General features: G+C 36.9%; 1 protein-coding gene across 1 annotated transcript in view; it reads right to left on the bottom strand.

Annotated features, from left to right (window-relative positions):
- LOC311280213 (rho GTPase-activating protein 22-like) overlaps positions 1-19,385 on the bottom strand; it is a 42,081-nt gene that overhangs the window by 15,556 nt on the left and 7,140 nt on the right. Inside the window, exons 6-13 of the mRNA XM_084392187.1 lie at positions 16,800-16,873; positions 16,551-16,713; positions 16,371-16,453; positions 16,088-16,278; positions 14,840-15,290; positions 11,041-11,175; positions 6,732-6,919; positions 4,390-4,477 (exon numbers count right to left, since the gene is read on the bottom strand). Of these exons, the coding sequence (XP_084248313.1) occupies positions 4,390-4,477; positions 6,732-6,919; positions 11,041-11,175; positions 14,840-15,290; positions 16,088-16,278; positions 16,371-16,453; positions 16,551-16,713; positions 16,800-16,873 (1,373 nt within the window). The remainder of the gene's footprint in view (positions 1-4,389; positions 4,478-6,731; positions 6,920-11,040; positions 11,176-14,839; positions 15,291-16,087; positions 16,279-16,370; positions 16,454-16,550; positions 16,714-16,799; positions 16,874-19,385) is intronic.

Genomic DNA, 19,385 nt, shown 5'->3' with positions numbered 1-19,385 from the left:
TTGATAATAATAAGAAATGTTTCTTGAGCAGCAAATCAGCATATTATAATGATTTCTGATGGATCGTGTGACACTGAATTCTGGAGTAATGATGCTGAAAATTCAGCTTTGCCAACACAGGAATGAATTACATTTAACACGTTAAATAATTAAATCTATTTTTTAAATCTCCTGAAAGCCCCAATATTTACTTTTAAAGTCATATTTTCTCTTTTGGTTTAACAAAGCAAAATCAAAGCGTTTCCTAGCGCCTCCTGGAACCCATCTGTAAAACGTATACACCTGCAAATAGTATACAAATAGAAACAGCCGTATTGGTACATCACAATCATTCGTGAACTAACTAATCAAAATGAGCAAGGAAAGGGTTAAAGTGTCAGTTTCAGCTCAGAGAGCAGACGAACACCTTTCAGCATAGCTCAGGCAAAATTACAGGCCCTCACATTCATGCAAGACTACCTCACCAGCAGCAGCTCCACTCCTCACAGCCTGTTCCAAAAATACACAACTCACAAAGCCACAGCTTCCTGGATCTTTTTCATGCATCGGACACTCCAGATGTTACAGTCCTTACAAGCCGCAGCTGGATCCAACATAGATGATTTACAGGTTAAAGAACAAAACTCCCATCGCCCATAAATTCCTTTCCTGCTATAAACGCCGTACTGTTCTTCCACCACGGTAAATCTCACAAACCGATCCATATAAGTTGCCTTCCTTATGAGGAAAGTGTGTCCTTACCCTTAGCGTGAACAGATCGGTGCTCCTGCAGCTTGCGGCAACCGAGTCCCATGTTGGCACACGGGTGCCAAAGAGGGCAGCGCTACAGCTGTGCCATGTCAGTTACATCTCTGGCCTTCCTGGAAGGTAAATACGCAACATAGGTGTGTGCTGGGTGCATGCGATTGAGAGAGAGAGGAGAGGGGAAAACTGTGCATGGGACAGAGTAAGATAGAGAGGATAGGAGAGTAAAAGAAAAAGGAGTGAAAGAGAGAGCGCAAAGAACCCCACAGTACCATCACCACCAGAAACCCGAAAAACAAGTCCTCCGTCTGCTTCATTCATTCATTCAAAAAAAAGAAGTTGTTGTGTTCTCTCTCTTTTTTTTTTCCCAACCTTTTTCTTCCCCGCCCCCCTGGTCTGTCAGACTCGCCCTCGCTCACCCTCATAAGCAGAGCCACCACAGTGCTCATCTTTGCCAAACATCCCCCCCAAACACAAACAGACCTGGCTAATCAATCTGTGTGTGTGTGTGTGTGTGTGTGTGTGTGTGTGTGTGTGTGTGTGTGTGTGTGTGTGTGTGTGTGTGTGTGTGTGTGTGGTTGGGGGTTGATATGACTTCACATAAGAGGGCGGTTGAACATTTCTGTAAGCCTGACGCACAAATCTCTGCATGTTGCCTGGATCTTTTCCCCCTATTAAATCTAACGGCTTATTAATTAAAACTTCCCCTCTTTGAAGACATTTCAGAGACCACAAGGGGCTTTGTGTGTTACACAGATGCTTTTATTGCACATTGCCAGAAGGCTTTAGATCTGAGCTTTTAATGTACCAAACTGCAATCTTCACAGACAGAGCGTGATGCTTCTGTCAGCTGTAAGGACATGCTCAGATCAGACCTTCCTACTCCAGTCTGCAGTCGTGCTTTTGTGTTGAGACCAGGCGTAAATAGAGCCATTGTTTGAGTGACTGATTTAAAAAGACCAGGACTTATGGAAAGCGGGTTTAGTTTGCTGTACATAACAAAACACCATTATACCGAGAAGCTCAGTGTCCACCTTGCAAAAGGATTATAGGGGTGACAATAATAGTCAAGGTGTAAGAAATGAACTGCAGAATGTAAAAAAACAATGTAGAAATGGAGGCCAGTGTTGAATCTCAACAACTAACAGCAGAAGATGCTAAGACTTGCCTTTTGTTTGGCCTTTTTAAGAGCTATTCTTTCTCGAACTCCTAAGAAGTGTGCAAAAACTCTCAGGGGATTTAGCCTTTATTCACTTTTAATCTCAATTTCAATTATCTGAAATGCAAGACCACCAAGACACAGGGTTTTTGTGTCCACTCTTCATGCCAAATAATCAATGACTAATCAGATTTATATTTACACGGAAAGTGTGATTAAGCATGACAGTTTATGTTTCACTTATGTATGAAGTCTTAAAAACTATTGTGAATACCTTATAAAAATAGTGAAATAATAGTACAATTCAAAAGAACTGTTTGTATTTTAATATATTTGCATTGTAATATATATTAAAAAAATGCAATTTATTCATGTGATGGCAAAGCTGAATTTTCAGCATCATTACTACCTTTTGTAACATTATAAATGTCTTCACTGTCACTTTTTGAATTACTGTCAATTTAATGAATCCTTGCCGAAAGAAAGTATTTATTAAAAAAACATATGACTGACTTCAAAACTTTTGAACGGTGGTGTATAACATTAATGATTTATTCTTTTCTTTCATTCCATCATGTACTTGTTCATGCTTATATTTTGCTTCAGCATCACATTAAAGTATTAAAGTTAATTATGACTAAGCGCTCAGATTCTCAGAAAATAACACAGACACCTTGGTCCTGAATGCCAAGTCACGTGTTGGTATTGGTTGAACTTTTACGTTCAGGTTTGATTGCTGTAGCAACAGCTTGTGATATTTACTTCTTGTAAATGAAAGAACTCTCTCATCAGTCTTTTTACGACAAAGACGAGAGAGAGTCCGCGTGTTGCTAGGCACCTAAATAAAATATCCCAATAAGAGACAAAAAGACAACAACATTAACAGCACCAAAGCATTATAAACTTGACCCTAGTAGATGAGTTTCATAATGCAAACAGATTTTTCATTTAGGATTTCTGCAAAAATATCATTAAAATTAGCAATCACGCTTTGTGTCTCTAGCAATGTATAGTTACAGAAGGGTATGAATAAGGCGACTGTTAGGGCCACAGATAAGTGGAGAAAAGTGTCACACTTCAAAATACAGTGTATGAGATTTTCTAATATTTGACAGTCAATGATCGCTCTCCTGGGTTTCGACAACAAGCAGCTGTGTGTCACGCATGTGTCAGTGAATGCAGTAAAAGCATGAATCTCCACTGTGGACCACACATGCAAATTTCTTTATTTTAAATCAAGGAATGCCTGCAACAGCTCAAGTTAGCCTATGACACTCCATACCGAATTCAAGGTTTACTAAGGTCACGTCCTTTGCTTATGAGATGCTGGGTCAGGGTGTGCAGAATGATATGATATGCAGAGGTTCCCAGAGTACACGTAAACAATAGACACTTCAGCAGAGTCTGTCCCACGGGAACATCCTGCTGCATCCGTAGCGTGAGTCGTGACCCATGTGACACAACAGATTGTTTGCTTTGAATTAGGAATTCAGGCTTATCATATATTATTGCTCACACGTGACATTCCAAAAGTGAATAACTGTTGGATAATGTGTGGCAAACAAGTTAAATGACAACTAAACAGACAAACCAGTAAGACTTAACCATTTTTAATTACTCACCCTCATGTCGTTCCAAACACGTAAGACTTTCGTTCATCTTCAGAACACAAATGAAGATATTTTTAATAAAATCTGAGATATTTCTGTGCCTCCATTGACAGTCTATGCAACTACCACTTTGACACTTCAAAAAGTTCATAAAGAGATCGTCAAAGTGGTAGTTGCATATGGAAGGACTAATGTAGTTAACTAAAGTGTTATCTAAAAGGTTAATTTTTTTATTATTATTTTCTAATCTACCAGAAAATATGTTAATACATTACATTATATTATTAGCATAACAACTTGAGTCAAAAGTTGAATTAAAAAATTCATTCAGATTTCATAATTTTATAAAATTCAGTATGTCCACCTAACATTCAGGCTGCAATGTCCTACATTTTCTTGCATTTTTTTCTTTTTTCCTTTTCAACGTCATAATACATTTTTCAATCTTATTTTGAATTTGTTGTTCATCTTTTTCGTTTTAACGTGTAAAGAAAACAAAACAGATTTTCAATGCGGTCTCAGACTTTTGAACCTCACAGTAGGTGGTCAGCATTTTTGCAAATGAATGGCTTTTAGTCTTCACGAATGTCCTTCATGAATCCTCAGAGGACACCTCATGCCCTCTAGTGATTACCTCTGGTAATGAGGAAGCTGTATTTCATCAGTAACAATATGCAAGCCTGTGAGCACAGTGCCTTGTTTGTTTTCTTGCTTTACCATTATATTCCTCCTTGAGTGACAAGTAGGACCAAGAGCATACTGCAAGCGAGTATAAAATATATAAATAGCACAGATTATGCCCTGATGCCACAAACCATTTAAATGGTTTTTAAATCAGACCACAGAAAGATTCAGGAGTATTTAATTAGCTCTTACCTGGAACTATTTCAAAAAGATGCCGCCCAGGTTCGTCAGGATTGGCTGTCAGCTCGTTGACTTGACTACCCTGCAACGGGATACATCCCTGGAGGGAAACAGACCGAAAAGATGACTTTACAGTGAAAAGAGGGCTGAAAGGCACGTCTTTAGCACAGTTCGTGTCTCGGTTTTAGAACTGTTCATCATTTTCAGCTGTTTTATCTTTTAAAGCATTAGCATAATGAACAATTTCTCTGCAGTGATAACTGGAGATCAGTGTTCCATTAGTCTATTGTAATTTGATTATTGATTTGTGGTACTAATAAGAACCTACGGGGGGGTTGTACTTCAGGGCAGATACGGCATTGTGTGATTTGAGTTCTCTGTTGTGTGCGTGGCCCAATTTTACACCGTAATCAGTAATGCTGAGTCATGCATAATTAGACACAACAACAGTCAAATCATAAATTATGCACTAGCCTCCTTTAGCTCATCCTCCATCCTTCACTGCATTAACACAGCGATGCGAGCTCGCATCGCTCTGAAATTCCTATTTGCCATTCAGATACAGTTAAATGAAATTTCAGAGGGTATGCATTGATAAGGGTAAATGCTTATAGGGTTACACGCTCAAATGCAAGCTGGGCACATTTCTGCAGAGGAGATTGAATTTAGCTGTGATGGAGGTGGGGTGGGGTCAGGGGGGAGGGGTGGGGGGGTAGAGAAAGAGAGTAGGAGCATTACAGGGAGTTTATGGGCTCCAGAGGAGAATAATACGAATCGAAGCCAGAGTAAAGTCATGCTGCATTAGGGGTCATAGGTCAGCTGCTCTGTATCCGCTAAATGCTTTGACTTACACTACAGCCAAGCAGGAGGGCATGCTGTTTCCAAATGAGTCTGTCAGGCTAACAGCACGCTGATGTCATCTTGCTGTAATGGAGACAGTGGAGGACAGAGCTTTGTTTCCAAAGCCTCGCTGACAGGGGAGAATGAATCCCTAGTGTATATGTGATATTTTGTTTCGTATTTTTCTACGTTTTTCTTTTTTACTTAATTTTTGGTGATTAAGATTCGGAATAAAACTAAATCAAATAACATGCGTACAACTCACAAACAAAAGATACAATATATCAACTATTTCGCATGAACTCTCTCAGAATTTTAAACAAAAAATACACACGAGTAGCAACGAGGAAAAAGGGGTTTAGGGGAGTTGAAAATGACAAACACATTTATTTAGCTGTTGTTTAAAAAATCCTTTTTGGTTACAATGTTTTTTAATATTTTGTGCAAATTCTTGCATAGTGTCTTGAGTTTTTTTTTTAATATATATATATTTATAATGTATACATTACAAGGCTCAAAAGTTTTGTAATGTTTTTGAAAGACGTCTCTAATGCTCATCAAGTCTGAATTTATTGGATCAAAAATACGGTAATATTGTGAAATATTATTACAATTTAAAATAAATGTTTGCCATTCTAATATATTTTAAAATGTAATTTATTCCTGAGTTGGCAAAGCTGAATTTCCAGCATCATTACTTCAGTGTCACATGATCCTTCAGAAATCATTCTAATAGGCTGATTTGGTGCTCAAGTAACATTTCTTATTACCATCACATTTGAAATATATTTTTGTGGAATCTGACTTTTGATGAACAGAAATTTCAAAAGAGCAGTATTTTTTTATAATGCTTTTACTATCACCTTTGATTAGTTTAATGCATCATTGCTGAATATAAGTAGGCCTATACAATTCTTTCATAAAAAACAAACACATTTTTTTTGAACAATAGTATATATATATATATATATATATATATATATATATATATATATATATATATATATATATATATATATAACTTTTAACATACAGTGGCTAAAAAAAAAAATTGAAGCACTTCAAATATCTAATGCATTGAAATCCATACATTTTAAGAGTGTAAAACTTTCAGGATCACTTTCTGAAAAAAAATACAGTGTTGTACAAGTCCAATATCCTGTAGATGGTGTGTATTGTGGGTCGAGGGGTTGAACTTGAAAATAGTGAAGTCATTATTTATCTCACAATCAATGCTTAAATCAGTAAGAGGAATAACATATTGATTTTTTTTTTTTTTTTGAGGTAGGGTTATTGATCAGATATGAAATAAGAGGTCAAGGTCTCTTCTTTTTTTTAAATCTATTTTTGGAACATTAACTTCACACTGTTTAGACACAACAGGGTCAGATTTTATTTTGATTAATGTGGCTGGGGGACAAAAGACAACCTTATATTTCAGATAAATGATATTATAACAAAACATGTATCCTTATTCTAAGTCCTCAGGTTGGTCTGTCCTCCTCCCACTGTACCTGTGGTTTGGTTTCCTCCTCATCCTTGTAGAAGTAGAGCTGATCAGTCCGGAGCACAAACCAGCGCAGCTGCCAGTTCTTCATGATGCTGCGCTGTTTCTTAAGCCAGCCTGCTTTCAGCGCCCTCTCTTGGAGGCTGGGGGACAACGGCCTGGAGAGCTCCCCCATGACCATGCTCTTAGACCTAGCTGGAAGCGCAAACACACATACATACATTAGATTATATGTCACAATTACATTCTGCTCAATCTAAGCCAAGTGAATTTGCCTCCACTAGTTTGGACAAGCATATGCACAGAATGCTCATAAAAATGATTAGATGTGTTTGGCAATGCTAGCAATTTCCCACCACAGCTGAAAACAAGATGTATCATGTATGCCTTATGACAGGTTCCTCAAAAGCAAAAAAAAAATTGGGCTTATTCATGAATTTAAATTCCTCTTATGTTGACCAGAGACATCTGATCAGAAAAGGTAGCTGTTTTTTGAGAGGCATGCCCAGTGACACAAGCAGCTCGTGGGCCGGAAGGGAAAAATCAATCCTTTCTTTCCGGTGTGCTGAGAGCAGCAGGATAGCAGTAAACACGAGAGTGCACTCCCAAGCTTCCTTTGTACAGCCGTGTTCAGGATCACTCTGGATCTCCCTCTTTCTGTCTTGTCCCACTGCTCTTATTTGCTAAGTCATGATGGATTTTTTTCTAGCATTTATCAGTGGCCCACAGTGGGTCATTCCTATTATGCAGTGCATTTTCATATATGCAGAGTATTTTGTCATTTATTGGATAAAATATTACAAATATGTATTTAAATCACATTTTCACAGTTTAACGTGTAAATTGTAATTATACATCTGTGTGAATAATGTAATTTATTTCATTTTAATGCCAATTTATTGTCATTTTAATGCAAATTATAATATAAAAAACTGGAATTATATAAGGAAAAAAATCAATTTAAAATGTATTAAGTCCTTTTGTCAACTGAATTAAAAAATGACTGCATTGGAAATATTATATTATAAAAATAAAATATTATTATTATTATATAACTGGTAATCAAATTCTCAATTTCATTTTTCATCATGTTAGTCCTTTGTAACCTCCCTTTAACTAACACAAGCCAATTTCTCAATGACATCATTTAGGAAGTGATGTCATTTTTGGTGGACAAACATCAACACAAAGGCTGCATCCGAAAAATCGCATACTTCCCTACTAGATAGTAGGCGAAAACCAGTATGTGAAAAAAGAAGAATGTTCACAGTACTCATAGATGAGTAGGCAAAAAGTACCCGGATGACCTACTACTTCCGGCGAGATTCTGAAGTGTGCATATGATGAACACTTTACTATCCCATGAGGCCACTGGAGAGAATTTGTGAATGACACTGAAGCGACATAACTGATGCTGGTAGGTCACATGATAATGATAACATGGCGAATGTAATAGGTCCGGATTACATTCATACTACACACACTTATATCATACTACATAGAACATACTAGTCGTTAAGTACTAACTTATTTTTAATAAGTACCTACTCAAGAGAGTATGCGATTTCAGACGCAGCCAGACATCTTTAGTATTAGCAATGGATTTCGTGAATTCTGTGATTTTTTTTTATATTCTGTGATTTTTTTAATATATAAATAACAATATGGAAAAAAATTATATAAAAATATATACAAATTGAATAAAATTATATATAAAACGTTAACAGAATCACATAAGTGAACAATGCTTTTTCCCCTCCTGTTAAATACTATTTTCTTGCCATAAATAATCACGTTATAATTTTACTTCCTTAAATTACAATACGTTCTTTCTTTCTTTCTTTGTTACAGAATGTAAAGGTACTGTATAACAGGAATGACCTGCACATTCTGCTCCTCCGCCTCCCCATCTGAATGAAGGGCTGCAAACGCTGCCACTCTGATTCAATCACTGTAAGTAATGGAAGCCTCATCAGTGTAAATGTACACCTCATAGCCTCATGGGGAGAGAAAGAGTGAGAGAGCACAAATGGAAGGAAGAGGGTGGGAGAAAAGCCCCTAAAATGATCCAGCCTTTTAAACAACATTCTCCAGGGACACGCATAATGATGTTTCTCCTTATTACCCATAAACCTAGTGGCCAACTCTCAATAACTGACCGGGGAAGAGGGGTCAGCATCAGAGTTTTCCTCCATTTGTCGGATTTTCTGCTCCTGTGACATGTTCAAAGTCTAAAAATACTGGATGTCTGACCAGGCCCATGCATATTTAATTCAGACTCATTTTTTGGGGGGGAATGACAAAAGAGCCTTTCTTTTGTGTGTCTGTTCTTTAAATATCCTTTCAGGGCTCTGGTACTAAATATGAAGACTTTGAGAATGATTAAGAATTAATATCAACAATTAATCTACGCCTGAAATGATCAGGCTGCTTAAAATAGCCTCGTAATAAAGAGTTTGGTACAAGACATGTTTTATGAGGACACCTTGAGTATGGCATGAGGAACAGAATAATAATGAATCTTGTGTAGCTCTTATGGTTTGGATTATACCTTAGTTCCACTACGGACTTGAATCCAGCTCTGTTATAATTGTCTTGAGGATTATAGCAGGATTTATATATATAAAAAAAGCCAAATACAAGTTCCTAAAAAGATGCACAATGAGTTCACCTTTGCATTTGTAATATGTCTTAAAGAGTCTGAACTTTACTATATTGTGTATCTATATTGTGTGTGTGTATATATGTGTGTGTGTGTGTGTGTGTGTGTGTGTGTGTGTGTATATATAAATGTATGTATATATAAATGTATATATATATATATATATATATATATATATATACATACACACACACACACACACACACACACACACACACACACACACACACACACATATACATATATATATATATATATATATATATGTATATATGTGTGTGTATATATATATATATATATATATATATATATATACACATATACACACACACATATGCATACACATCAAGCGTAAGTACAGCACAAAATTAAAAGGCAATTGTAAATCCACTTAATTTTCTGACACTCAGAATGACACACCTCAGCAAATGAAACCTGGCGGTGTCCCTGCGCTGGGATATATGCTGTGGCTGCTTAAAACACGGCAAACCCAACACCCTCATCAAAAGTGACACAATCCATATGCAAGATGACAAATGCAGAGCCCAGCAGACAGACAGTGCGCTTCAAATGCTCCCGATTGCTTTATGTTGCACAGCAGGGCAGAAATCAATCTACAAACAGCCTCCTGCACAACTGCTGAAGCAGACAAGACCATTCTCCATTTAGGAGGAAAAAAAAACAGGCAATTATTATACATTCAGCTTTTAAAAATGATATTACACCTGTTTTGTGCATAGAATTGTTCAATGGTAATACTGCATTATAAGGCTCAATTTAGTATCATAAATAATCCATTTTATTTAACAAACTAGTTTAATTTGTTATTTGTTATTTTAATTGTTATTTCATGTTCATAATACTACTGTTAATTTATAGAACAGGAAATGTTAAAAATGCATTAATAGATGTGGAAATAAAATTTAACCTAAAAGAAAAAATCCTAAATTAACCTAAAAAGAAAAAATGTATAAAATACTGCAAAAGTACTGTTCATTGGTTAATACATTAGGTATGTACATTAGACATTTTTTGTGAAGTGCCATCTGATCAATAAACCTACAAGCTACTGTTTACACTTTATATGACATTTAGTTTAAGTATACTGTATGCCCTACCAGTACTACAGGCTATTGTCAGCAAGCTTTTTTCTCATGCAGGTGAAACAGTTTGACATTCAGCTGTTATGATTTATTGCACCTATAAGTCCCTTGAGTGTTGAAACTACAATTCATCATAGACCAAGAATAGAACATGAGTTCATGTATAGAAAATGACATGGAAATATAATGATCACACTCCTTCTTGAGTTTTCTGCACCATCATGTACGAAAAAGTCAAACAAAATCACAATATAAAACATCAGCGCTCGCATGATTCAAGATCCGAATCATGACTTCCTGGTTAAGGAGTGTGACACAAAGCCAGAGACCACTTACATTCATTAACCACTAATCAAGATGTTACCAAGCAACCGCCCAGTGTGTTGGATCACTGCCATGGAGCCTCAGAGATATACTATCCTCAACAGCACATCACTATGAGATCAGCGGACTATGAGCCGGTAGTGAGCGCAGCTTTAAGAGGGTGTTGCTACGGATGGGAACGCATGACAGTGATGCTGAGAATTAAAGGCAGATCATATTAGTCTTACCTCTCCTGGACTGTCTAATCTTGGGGCTTAACATGGTGTTCATAGCAGAGCAACACTGTCCTCCATCCACATGTTGGGATCCGCACTCTACTCTCTCCTCCTGAGCCTCGCCCTGTTGCACCTCTTCCGCCTGCTCTGGACAGCATCTGTCTTCCTCCCTCCCTCCTCCCTTTCTCTCTCTCTCTCTCTCTCTCATGTCCCACTGCACTGAGCGGCACGCTTCCCGGCCCCTCCCACCCTAATCATGCAGAGGCAGCTGGAGGAGAGAGACCTCTTGCACACGCTCAGATCCACCCTTACCCATAATGCATTATTTATCCCACACCACCCAAATTAATTCCACTCCGGACCAGCCATTAAAGGCCTGGATGATTACACTCAATAATTCAGTGAAGCAGAAACAGAAGGGCTTCTGCCATTAATTCTCCCTCCCTCCTAATTGGCTCTTTAATCTGGTGAATGTATGTGCATGTGCTTGTGAGTATTACTGTATGTACTTCTCTATTTCTCTCCTTCACTTTACATTCGCCTTTTGATTTTAGCTTTTCCTCATTTCAAATGACTTCCAAACAACAACAGAAAAGTTGTAATAGGGATAGTTCTGCTAAAAATTCTGTCATTTACTCTAGTTACGACCCATATGTTGTTGTTGTTGCTGTTTTTTCCTTCTTCTGTGGAGCACAAAAATAGATTTTTGAAGTTTCACACAGATATTTCTATACAACAAGCCTCCAAAAAGGACAAAAACGACCTAAAAGTATACAATAAAAGTAGTCTACCTGTTTTGAAGTGTGTGCTATATTCCAAGTCCTCTGAAGTCATATAATAGGTTATTGTGAGGGACAGAATGGAATTTAGGTACAAAACAAAAATAAAATAAAATATGACTTCAGAAGAATTGGCATATACTGCAGAATTCATACGAGCTATTTTAATGCCACTTTTGTAATTTTTGGACGTGGTCATTGTGAACTGGCATTTGAGCTGCATATAAATATTCCTTAAAATGTGTTTATTTGAAATAGATTAGAAAAATAATAGCTTATAGGTGTGGGTGAGTAAGTAATTTTGGCAACACTTTATTTTACAGTGTCCTTGCTACATATTTTACATGCACTTACTATAGTAATAACAGTTAATTATGCATAATTACATGCAACTAACCCTCAACCAAACCCTAATCCTATAATAAGTACATGTAGTTAAGTAATATTACTCAGTACTTAAATATATAATTACACTGTAACAATGACACATTAAAAGTGTAACTGTAATTTTTATATTAAGGTAAACTAGTTATTTAAATTGTTATTAATCCTTCATTTTGCTTTGACAGTATTATTAACATTTAGTAGTTGCATTGATAATGAATTTATAAAACACAAAAATGTCTTTTACACATTTAACATTTCATAACAATTGCAACGGTAATAATGTTTCGACTGTTGTTAATGTTAATGTTGACCGTATGCCAGAAGATCTGAGAAACACATTTAAAAAGTTTTTGCTAAAAGGCTCATAGTAATAGATAAAGCTTCTAATTACTTATTAACAATAAAGCATTCAATTAAGCACAATATACTACATACATAGTCCTTGGTCATATAAATGTTATGACTGTTACAAATCATTTTGTTAAACAAGGTCAGTGATTCGCACTCAAAATTTAAAATCTTTTTATTTTTATTATTTTATTTTACTCAAATGTTTCAGCTCTCAGGCCTTTTTGCAAATCATTTGCATATAAGAGATGTTGAAATCAAATGAAAATTACTACACAAATCACTTTCAGTCAAACAAGAATATTAAAGTCAACTAATTACCTAAAAATCTCCATGGTCTCCTTGGTGAACAGTCAGAGTTGTACATCAGGGCTTACAATTTAGCATCTTCATGTATGGCATTTGAAACTAACCGCTTCAAACATCTGTGTAAGTAAAAGGAGAACTACAGTTATAAGTTTAAAGTTCACCAATGTGATATCAAGAAACTCCCAGTTCCCTTAAAGGAACTGAGGGGAGGAGAATGATTTTCCCAAGTCAGAACTAAATGCAGATCTAATAAATCCACAACTTATAGAAAAATGTCTTCACTTCATCAAAAAGAGCGCTTCTCACGAGAAAATGACTCGCCTCTAACACAAACAGGTCAGAATTTCCACATTTGCCATCCAATGAATTTGCATACTCTAGAGTAGTCTGTGCTTAGCTGCATTATAAAGGGGAAATTTCCAAAAGCTGAGAAGTGTAAAATCACAAGAAACTTGGTAGACTGGCAGACACATCTAAGGAAATGACGACTGCTAATGCAGAAGTGAAAACAGCAGTGCAGTGAACAAGTGCCTGTTATGATGGCCTTATTTGTAAGATGTTGTCCAAACGGTTTTACATATTTTGTGCAACTCTTAATGGCACTAATTGAACAACTACAATAAATGAAGAGTAACAATAATCCAGTATAAAGTCATGGATTATTGTTGCTCTTCTGCAAAGTATTATAGGTATAATAACTGTATTACTTTATGGAGTCGAGTTAGCTTAGGGCAATGTCGACTGTGTGCTTGCCCTGAAATCATGTAATATTAAGTGTAAAGACTGATACATGAGGACAATTCTTTTTGAAATGAAAATATAAAAAGGCACTTTAAAATTTTAAGTCTGCAATGATCATTAAAATACAAGCATAGCGTGAGACCGAATAAACTGGCACTTAGACCGAATTATCATTTAGTCCAGTGATAGAGAGGGACTGAAGATGAGCACGTGATGCAGTGATTCACTGCAAAAGGCTGAAGAGTTTTCAGATGATAGGGAAACACATGCCTTGTACAGACAAAGAGGGCATCTGAGAAAATACAATAAATGACCTGTCCTAAATCAAACCCTAGACTTGGATAAGATGTTGAATATGCTCTCCTGCATTAGTTGACTCAGTTGAAACAAAATGCATTTATTCATTGCCATGTCACTTAGACCAATGATACAGGTCTGCAGATTCCCCCACTGAACGGTATTACTGCAGCAAAATCAATGGAAAATTAGCAGCAGACTACACAGGCCTCGCAGATGATTAATGATGGACATCCGTCTTAAAAGCAGAGCTGGGAACGCAGCGCAAGCGCTTCATAATCCTAATGCAGGCAGAGCAGCCAGAATAGAAGTCTGGTCAAGAATTACTTTCAAATCAATAGATACATTTAGTGTTAAACAAGATTAAATTGATGTTTCAAAACTTTGTTTTGTAGAATAATTCAAACAAATACTTTATCCCAATATAACATGCCAATAAATAACTGCCCATCTGTTTTCAGTGTGTTGTTTGATTGTTTTCTCATTTATTTGGCCTCATTCATCCATTATATTTGACTTAAAAATTTATTTAAAAAAATTAGAAACTAAAATGTATACATTTACACAAAGACGTTTATTTAAAATATTTCACATATATATATATATATATAAAAAAAAATAATAATCACAGTACAGAGATACTATTATGGGATTGGAAAACCAGCAGTGACCTCTAGGTAATTTTTTTTCTTTTTTTCTTATGGGAGTCAAAATATATTTCTTTTATATATTGTTTTAAATTGTGTTTAATATTGTTAAACAGAATCGGTGCCCATCATACACTACACGACAGGACAAAATCTGCAGACTGGCTCTGACTTTCGCCAACTAGCTTTGACTCCTCCAGATAGCTGTGTAGTATAATCAAGCTTTTATAAACAACAATAAGATACAGACTAAACTGTGATGTTGCTTTATAATTTCAAAAAGTCTCTAAAGGTTCTATATGCTAAAAGACTGACTGTGCTCCCGTCTTCTTTTCCCTTCAAGCAGAAAAGAGAGGACTGTTGCCAACCGTTGTCTTTTAGAAGGCCCCTTGTGGTCGTACCGCCTAAAGTAGGTGGTGGTTCCCATGGAAATGGCATCAAGCTGCTCGTATAGCAACCATCCCACCCAGATCAGAGAGAGGATGTTGAGCAGAGCCAGCAGGACGACCCAAGCCTCTTTCCCCACCACTGAGCCCCAGTCAGACAGCTGCAAGCCTGAGAATTTCAGGTAGAGGTAGTAAACGGCACTGAGGATGAAGATGAGATGAGCCATTACCATGGACATGATGAAGAGGATGAAGATGCGGTGGTTGTCCCGTCCCACACACCGATTGAGGAAGAGGCAGTGGTGGTCGTAGTCTTGGATGCACACGTCACACAAACGGCAGTGTTTGCAATTGTCCACTTGAATTAGCTGAAAGAGAATAGCTTGTGCAGTTTTGAAATTTGTATTTTTGTAAGTATTAACAAACATATGATTTAATACTAATATATATATAATATAATAATATATATATTATATAATATAATAATATATATTAATACTTATAAAGTAAATAAATTGACTTTCTGATAATAAGTTAGTCATCAGATTAGGATCCAGTGCTAATTATTATATTTAAAATATTACATTAATTGTATTATTATTTTTTATGATAATAAAAAGTCAAATTTAACAACAATAATAATAATAATAATAATTATTATTAATAATTAAATTAATTTGTTTATTTTACTTGGATTTGTTTAACCAAAATGGTTGAGGATCCAACCCTCCACAGAAAAGATAATAAAATGGTATTATTATTAATACAAATGATAATGTTAAGTATTATTATTAAATTTTACTTATTAATAAGTACAATTAAATAATAATAATAATAATTATTATTATTATTAGTATTATTATTTATTCAATTTGATAATTTTTTTATTTGTATTTAAAGGATTTGTTTAACCATCCAAATCTGGTTGATGATCCAAGCCTTCACAGAAAATAATAATAATAATAATAATAATAATAATAATAATTAATATTACTGTTAGTATTATTAATAATAGAAGAATTGGATTAATAATAATAATAACAACATATAAAACGTAATGGTTGGTGATCCAAGCCTCCAAAGAAAACCATTTTAATGCAGTAAATAAATGAACTTTATCAAAGTATGTTAGTCAGCAAACAGTGCTGGTTAAAGAAGTGCTCACCTCACAGTAAATACAGAATCTGGCTGGGCTCTGGCTGGCTTCCATTAAGTCTCCTATGCTGGAAAACCGGGAATCAGTGTCAGCTTCTTTGAGTTGTCCTGGGTTCTGATTTAGAACTTTCCAAAAAAGTCCGGCAAGCACACAAAAATGGACAAGTGAAATGTGTAAGAGGGTATGAGCTGGCCAAAAACGTGAGCAGTTAAGGAAACATTAATATAAAACTTTCTAAATGATTCAACTTGTAAAAGTGGTAGATGACATAAGCTATCTCTGCAAAGGATATTAGGTAAAATTTTATAGAGAAAACAAGCTGTGGAATGAATTAGGCCTGCAGTCAGTGTTCCCAGGTAAACAGGGTTTGGTAACCTACAGTCCAAATCAAAGATTAAAAAGGTAATTATAACGCCATCAACATCACTTATATCATCAGTGATAAAGCAATTTCCAATAACAACCCTCTAACCTTTGAAAGCTGCTCAGTCTGTGATACTGAGAAAGAATGACTTTTGCCATACAGGGGAAAAGCACTGCAGAGAAGATACCCCCATATTCACCAAGAGCCGCAGCTATAATGAGAACCGCTGCCCCGCTGAGAGACGGTAACAACAGCACCCAGAAGTACATCACTGGAGAACAGATCATTTCATGAATAAACATTACAGCCAATGAATATCATTACAATACAATAATCCCACAGGAAACAAAATGATACCATATGAGTCCTTAGGAATCAGATCTTTCGGTCGTTGACTGAATTGTGTCAAAATCCTGGAGAGCTGCTGATGTCTACACAAAAATGAGGGAGAGAAAAATGTAGATATCTTATTCTGTTAACGATATAAAATTTCATTACTGGCGTAATACAAATAATCAAAACAAACCAAAAATAATATACAGCATATATATACAGTGAGGAAAATAAGTATTTGAACACCCTGCTATTTTGCAAGTTCTCCCACTTGGAAATCATGGAGGGGTCTGAAATTGTCATCGTAGGTGCATGTCCACTGTGAGAGACATAATCTAAAAAAAAAAAATCCAGAAATCACAATATATGATTTTTTAACTATTTATTTGTATGATACAGCTGCAAATAAGTATTTGAACACCTGTATATCAGCTAGAATTCTGACCCTCAAAGACCTGTTAGTCTGCCTTTAAAATGTCCACCTCCACTCCATTTATTATCCTAAATTAGATGCACCTGTTTGAGGTTGTTAGCTGCATAAAGACACCTGTCCACCCCATACAATCAGTAAGAATCCAACTACTAACATGGCCAAGACCAAAGAGCTGTCCAAAGACACTAGAGACAAAATTGTACACCTCCACCAGGCTGGAAAGGGCTACGGGGAAATTGCCAAGCAGCTTGGTGAAAAAAGGTCCACTGTTGGAGCAATCATTAGAAAATGGAAGAAGCTAAACATGACTGTCAATCTACCTCGGACTGGGGCTCCATGCAAGATCTCACCTCATGGGGTCTCAATGATCCTAAGAAAGGTGAGAAATCAGCCCAAAACTACACGGGAGGAGCTGGTCAATGACCTGAAAAGAGCTGGGACCACCGTTTCCAAGGTTACTGTTGGTAATACACTTAAGACGTCATGGTTTGAAATCATGCATGGCACGGAAGGTTCCCCTGCTTAAACCAGCACATGTCAAGGCCCGTCTTAAGTTTGCCAATGACCATTTGGATGATCCAGAGGAGTCATGGGAGAAAGTCATGTGGTCAGATGAGACCAAAATAGAACTTTTTGGTCATAATTCCACTAAACGTGTTTGGAGGAAGAAGAATGATGAGTACCATCCCAAGAACACCATCCCTACTGTGAAGCATGGGGGTGGTAGCATCATGCTTTGGGGGTGTTTTTCTGCACATGGGACAGGGCGACTGCACTGTATTAAGGAGAGGATGACCGGGGCCCATGTATTGCAAGATTTTGGGGAACAACCTCCTTCCCTCAGTTAGAGCATTGAAGATGGGTCGAGGCTGGGTCTTCCAACATGACAATGACCCGAAGCACACAGCCAGGATAACCAAGGAGTGGCTCTGTAAGAAGCATATCAAGGTTCTGGCGTGGCCTAGCCAGTCTCCAGACCTAAACCCAATAGAGAATCTTTGGAGGGAGCTCAAACTCCGTGTTTCTCAGCGACAGCCCAGAAACCTGACTGATCTAGAGGAGATCTGTGTGGAGGAGTGGGCCAAAATCCCTCCTGCAGTGTGTGCAAACCTGGTGAAAAACTACAGGAAACGTTTGACCTCTGTAATTGCAAACAAAGGCTACTGTACCAAATATTAACATTGATTTTCTCAGGTGTTCAAATACTTATTTGCAGCTGTATCATACAAATAAATAGTTAAAAAAAATCATACATTGTGATTTCTGGATTTTTTTTTTTTAGATTATGTCTCTCACAGTGGACATGCACCTACGATGACAATTTCAGACCCCTCCATGATTTCTAAGTGGGAGAACTTGCAAAATAGCAGGGTGTTCAAATACTTATTTTCCTCACTGTATATACAGTGGGGAGAACAAGTATTTGATACACTGCCGATATTGCAGGTTTTCCCAGTTACAAAGCATGTAGAAGTCTGTAATTTTTATCATAGGTACTCTTCAACTGTGAGTGACGGAATCTAAAACGAAAATCCAGAAAATCACAAGTAATTCATTTGCATTTTATTGCATGACATAAGTATTTGATACATCAGAAAAGCAGAACTTAATATTTGGTACAGAAACCTTTGTTTGCAATTACAGAGATCATAGGTTTCCTGTAGTTCTTGACCAGGTTTGCACACACTGCAGCAGGGGTTTTGGCCCACTCCTCCATACAGACCTTCTCCAGATCCTTCAGGTTTCGGGCTGTCGCTGGGCAATACAGACTTTCAGCTCCCTCCAAAGATTTTCTATTGGGTTCAGGTCTGGAGACTGGCTAGGCAACTCCAGGACCTTGAGATGCTTCTTACGGAGCCACTCCTAGTTGCCCTGGCTGTGTGTTTCGGGTCGTTGTCATGCTGGAAGACCCAGCCACGACCCATCTTCAATGCTCTTACTGAGGGAAGGAGGTTGTTGGCCAAGATCTCGCAATACATGGCCCCATCCATCCTCCCCTCAATACGGTGCAGTCGTCCTGTCCCCTTTGCAGAAAAGCATCCCCAAAGAATGATGTTTCCACCTCCATGCTTCACGGTTGGGATGGTGTTCTTGGGGTTGTACTCATCCTTCTTCCTCCAAACACGGCGAGTGGAGTTTAGACCAAAAAACTAAATTTTTGTCTCATAAGACCACAT

This window comes from Rutilus rutilus (assembly GCF_951802725.1).
Source record: "Rutilus rutilus genome assembly, chromosome: 20".
NCBI classification, from domain to species: domain Eukaryota; kingdom Metazoa; phylum Chordata; class Actinopteri; order Cypriniformes; family Leuciscidae; genus Rutilus; species Rutilus rutilus.
The sequence above is the reverse complement of the archived record's forward strand: the minus strand, read 5'-3'. Positions and strand labels throughout refer to the sequence as shown.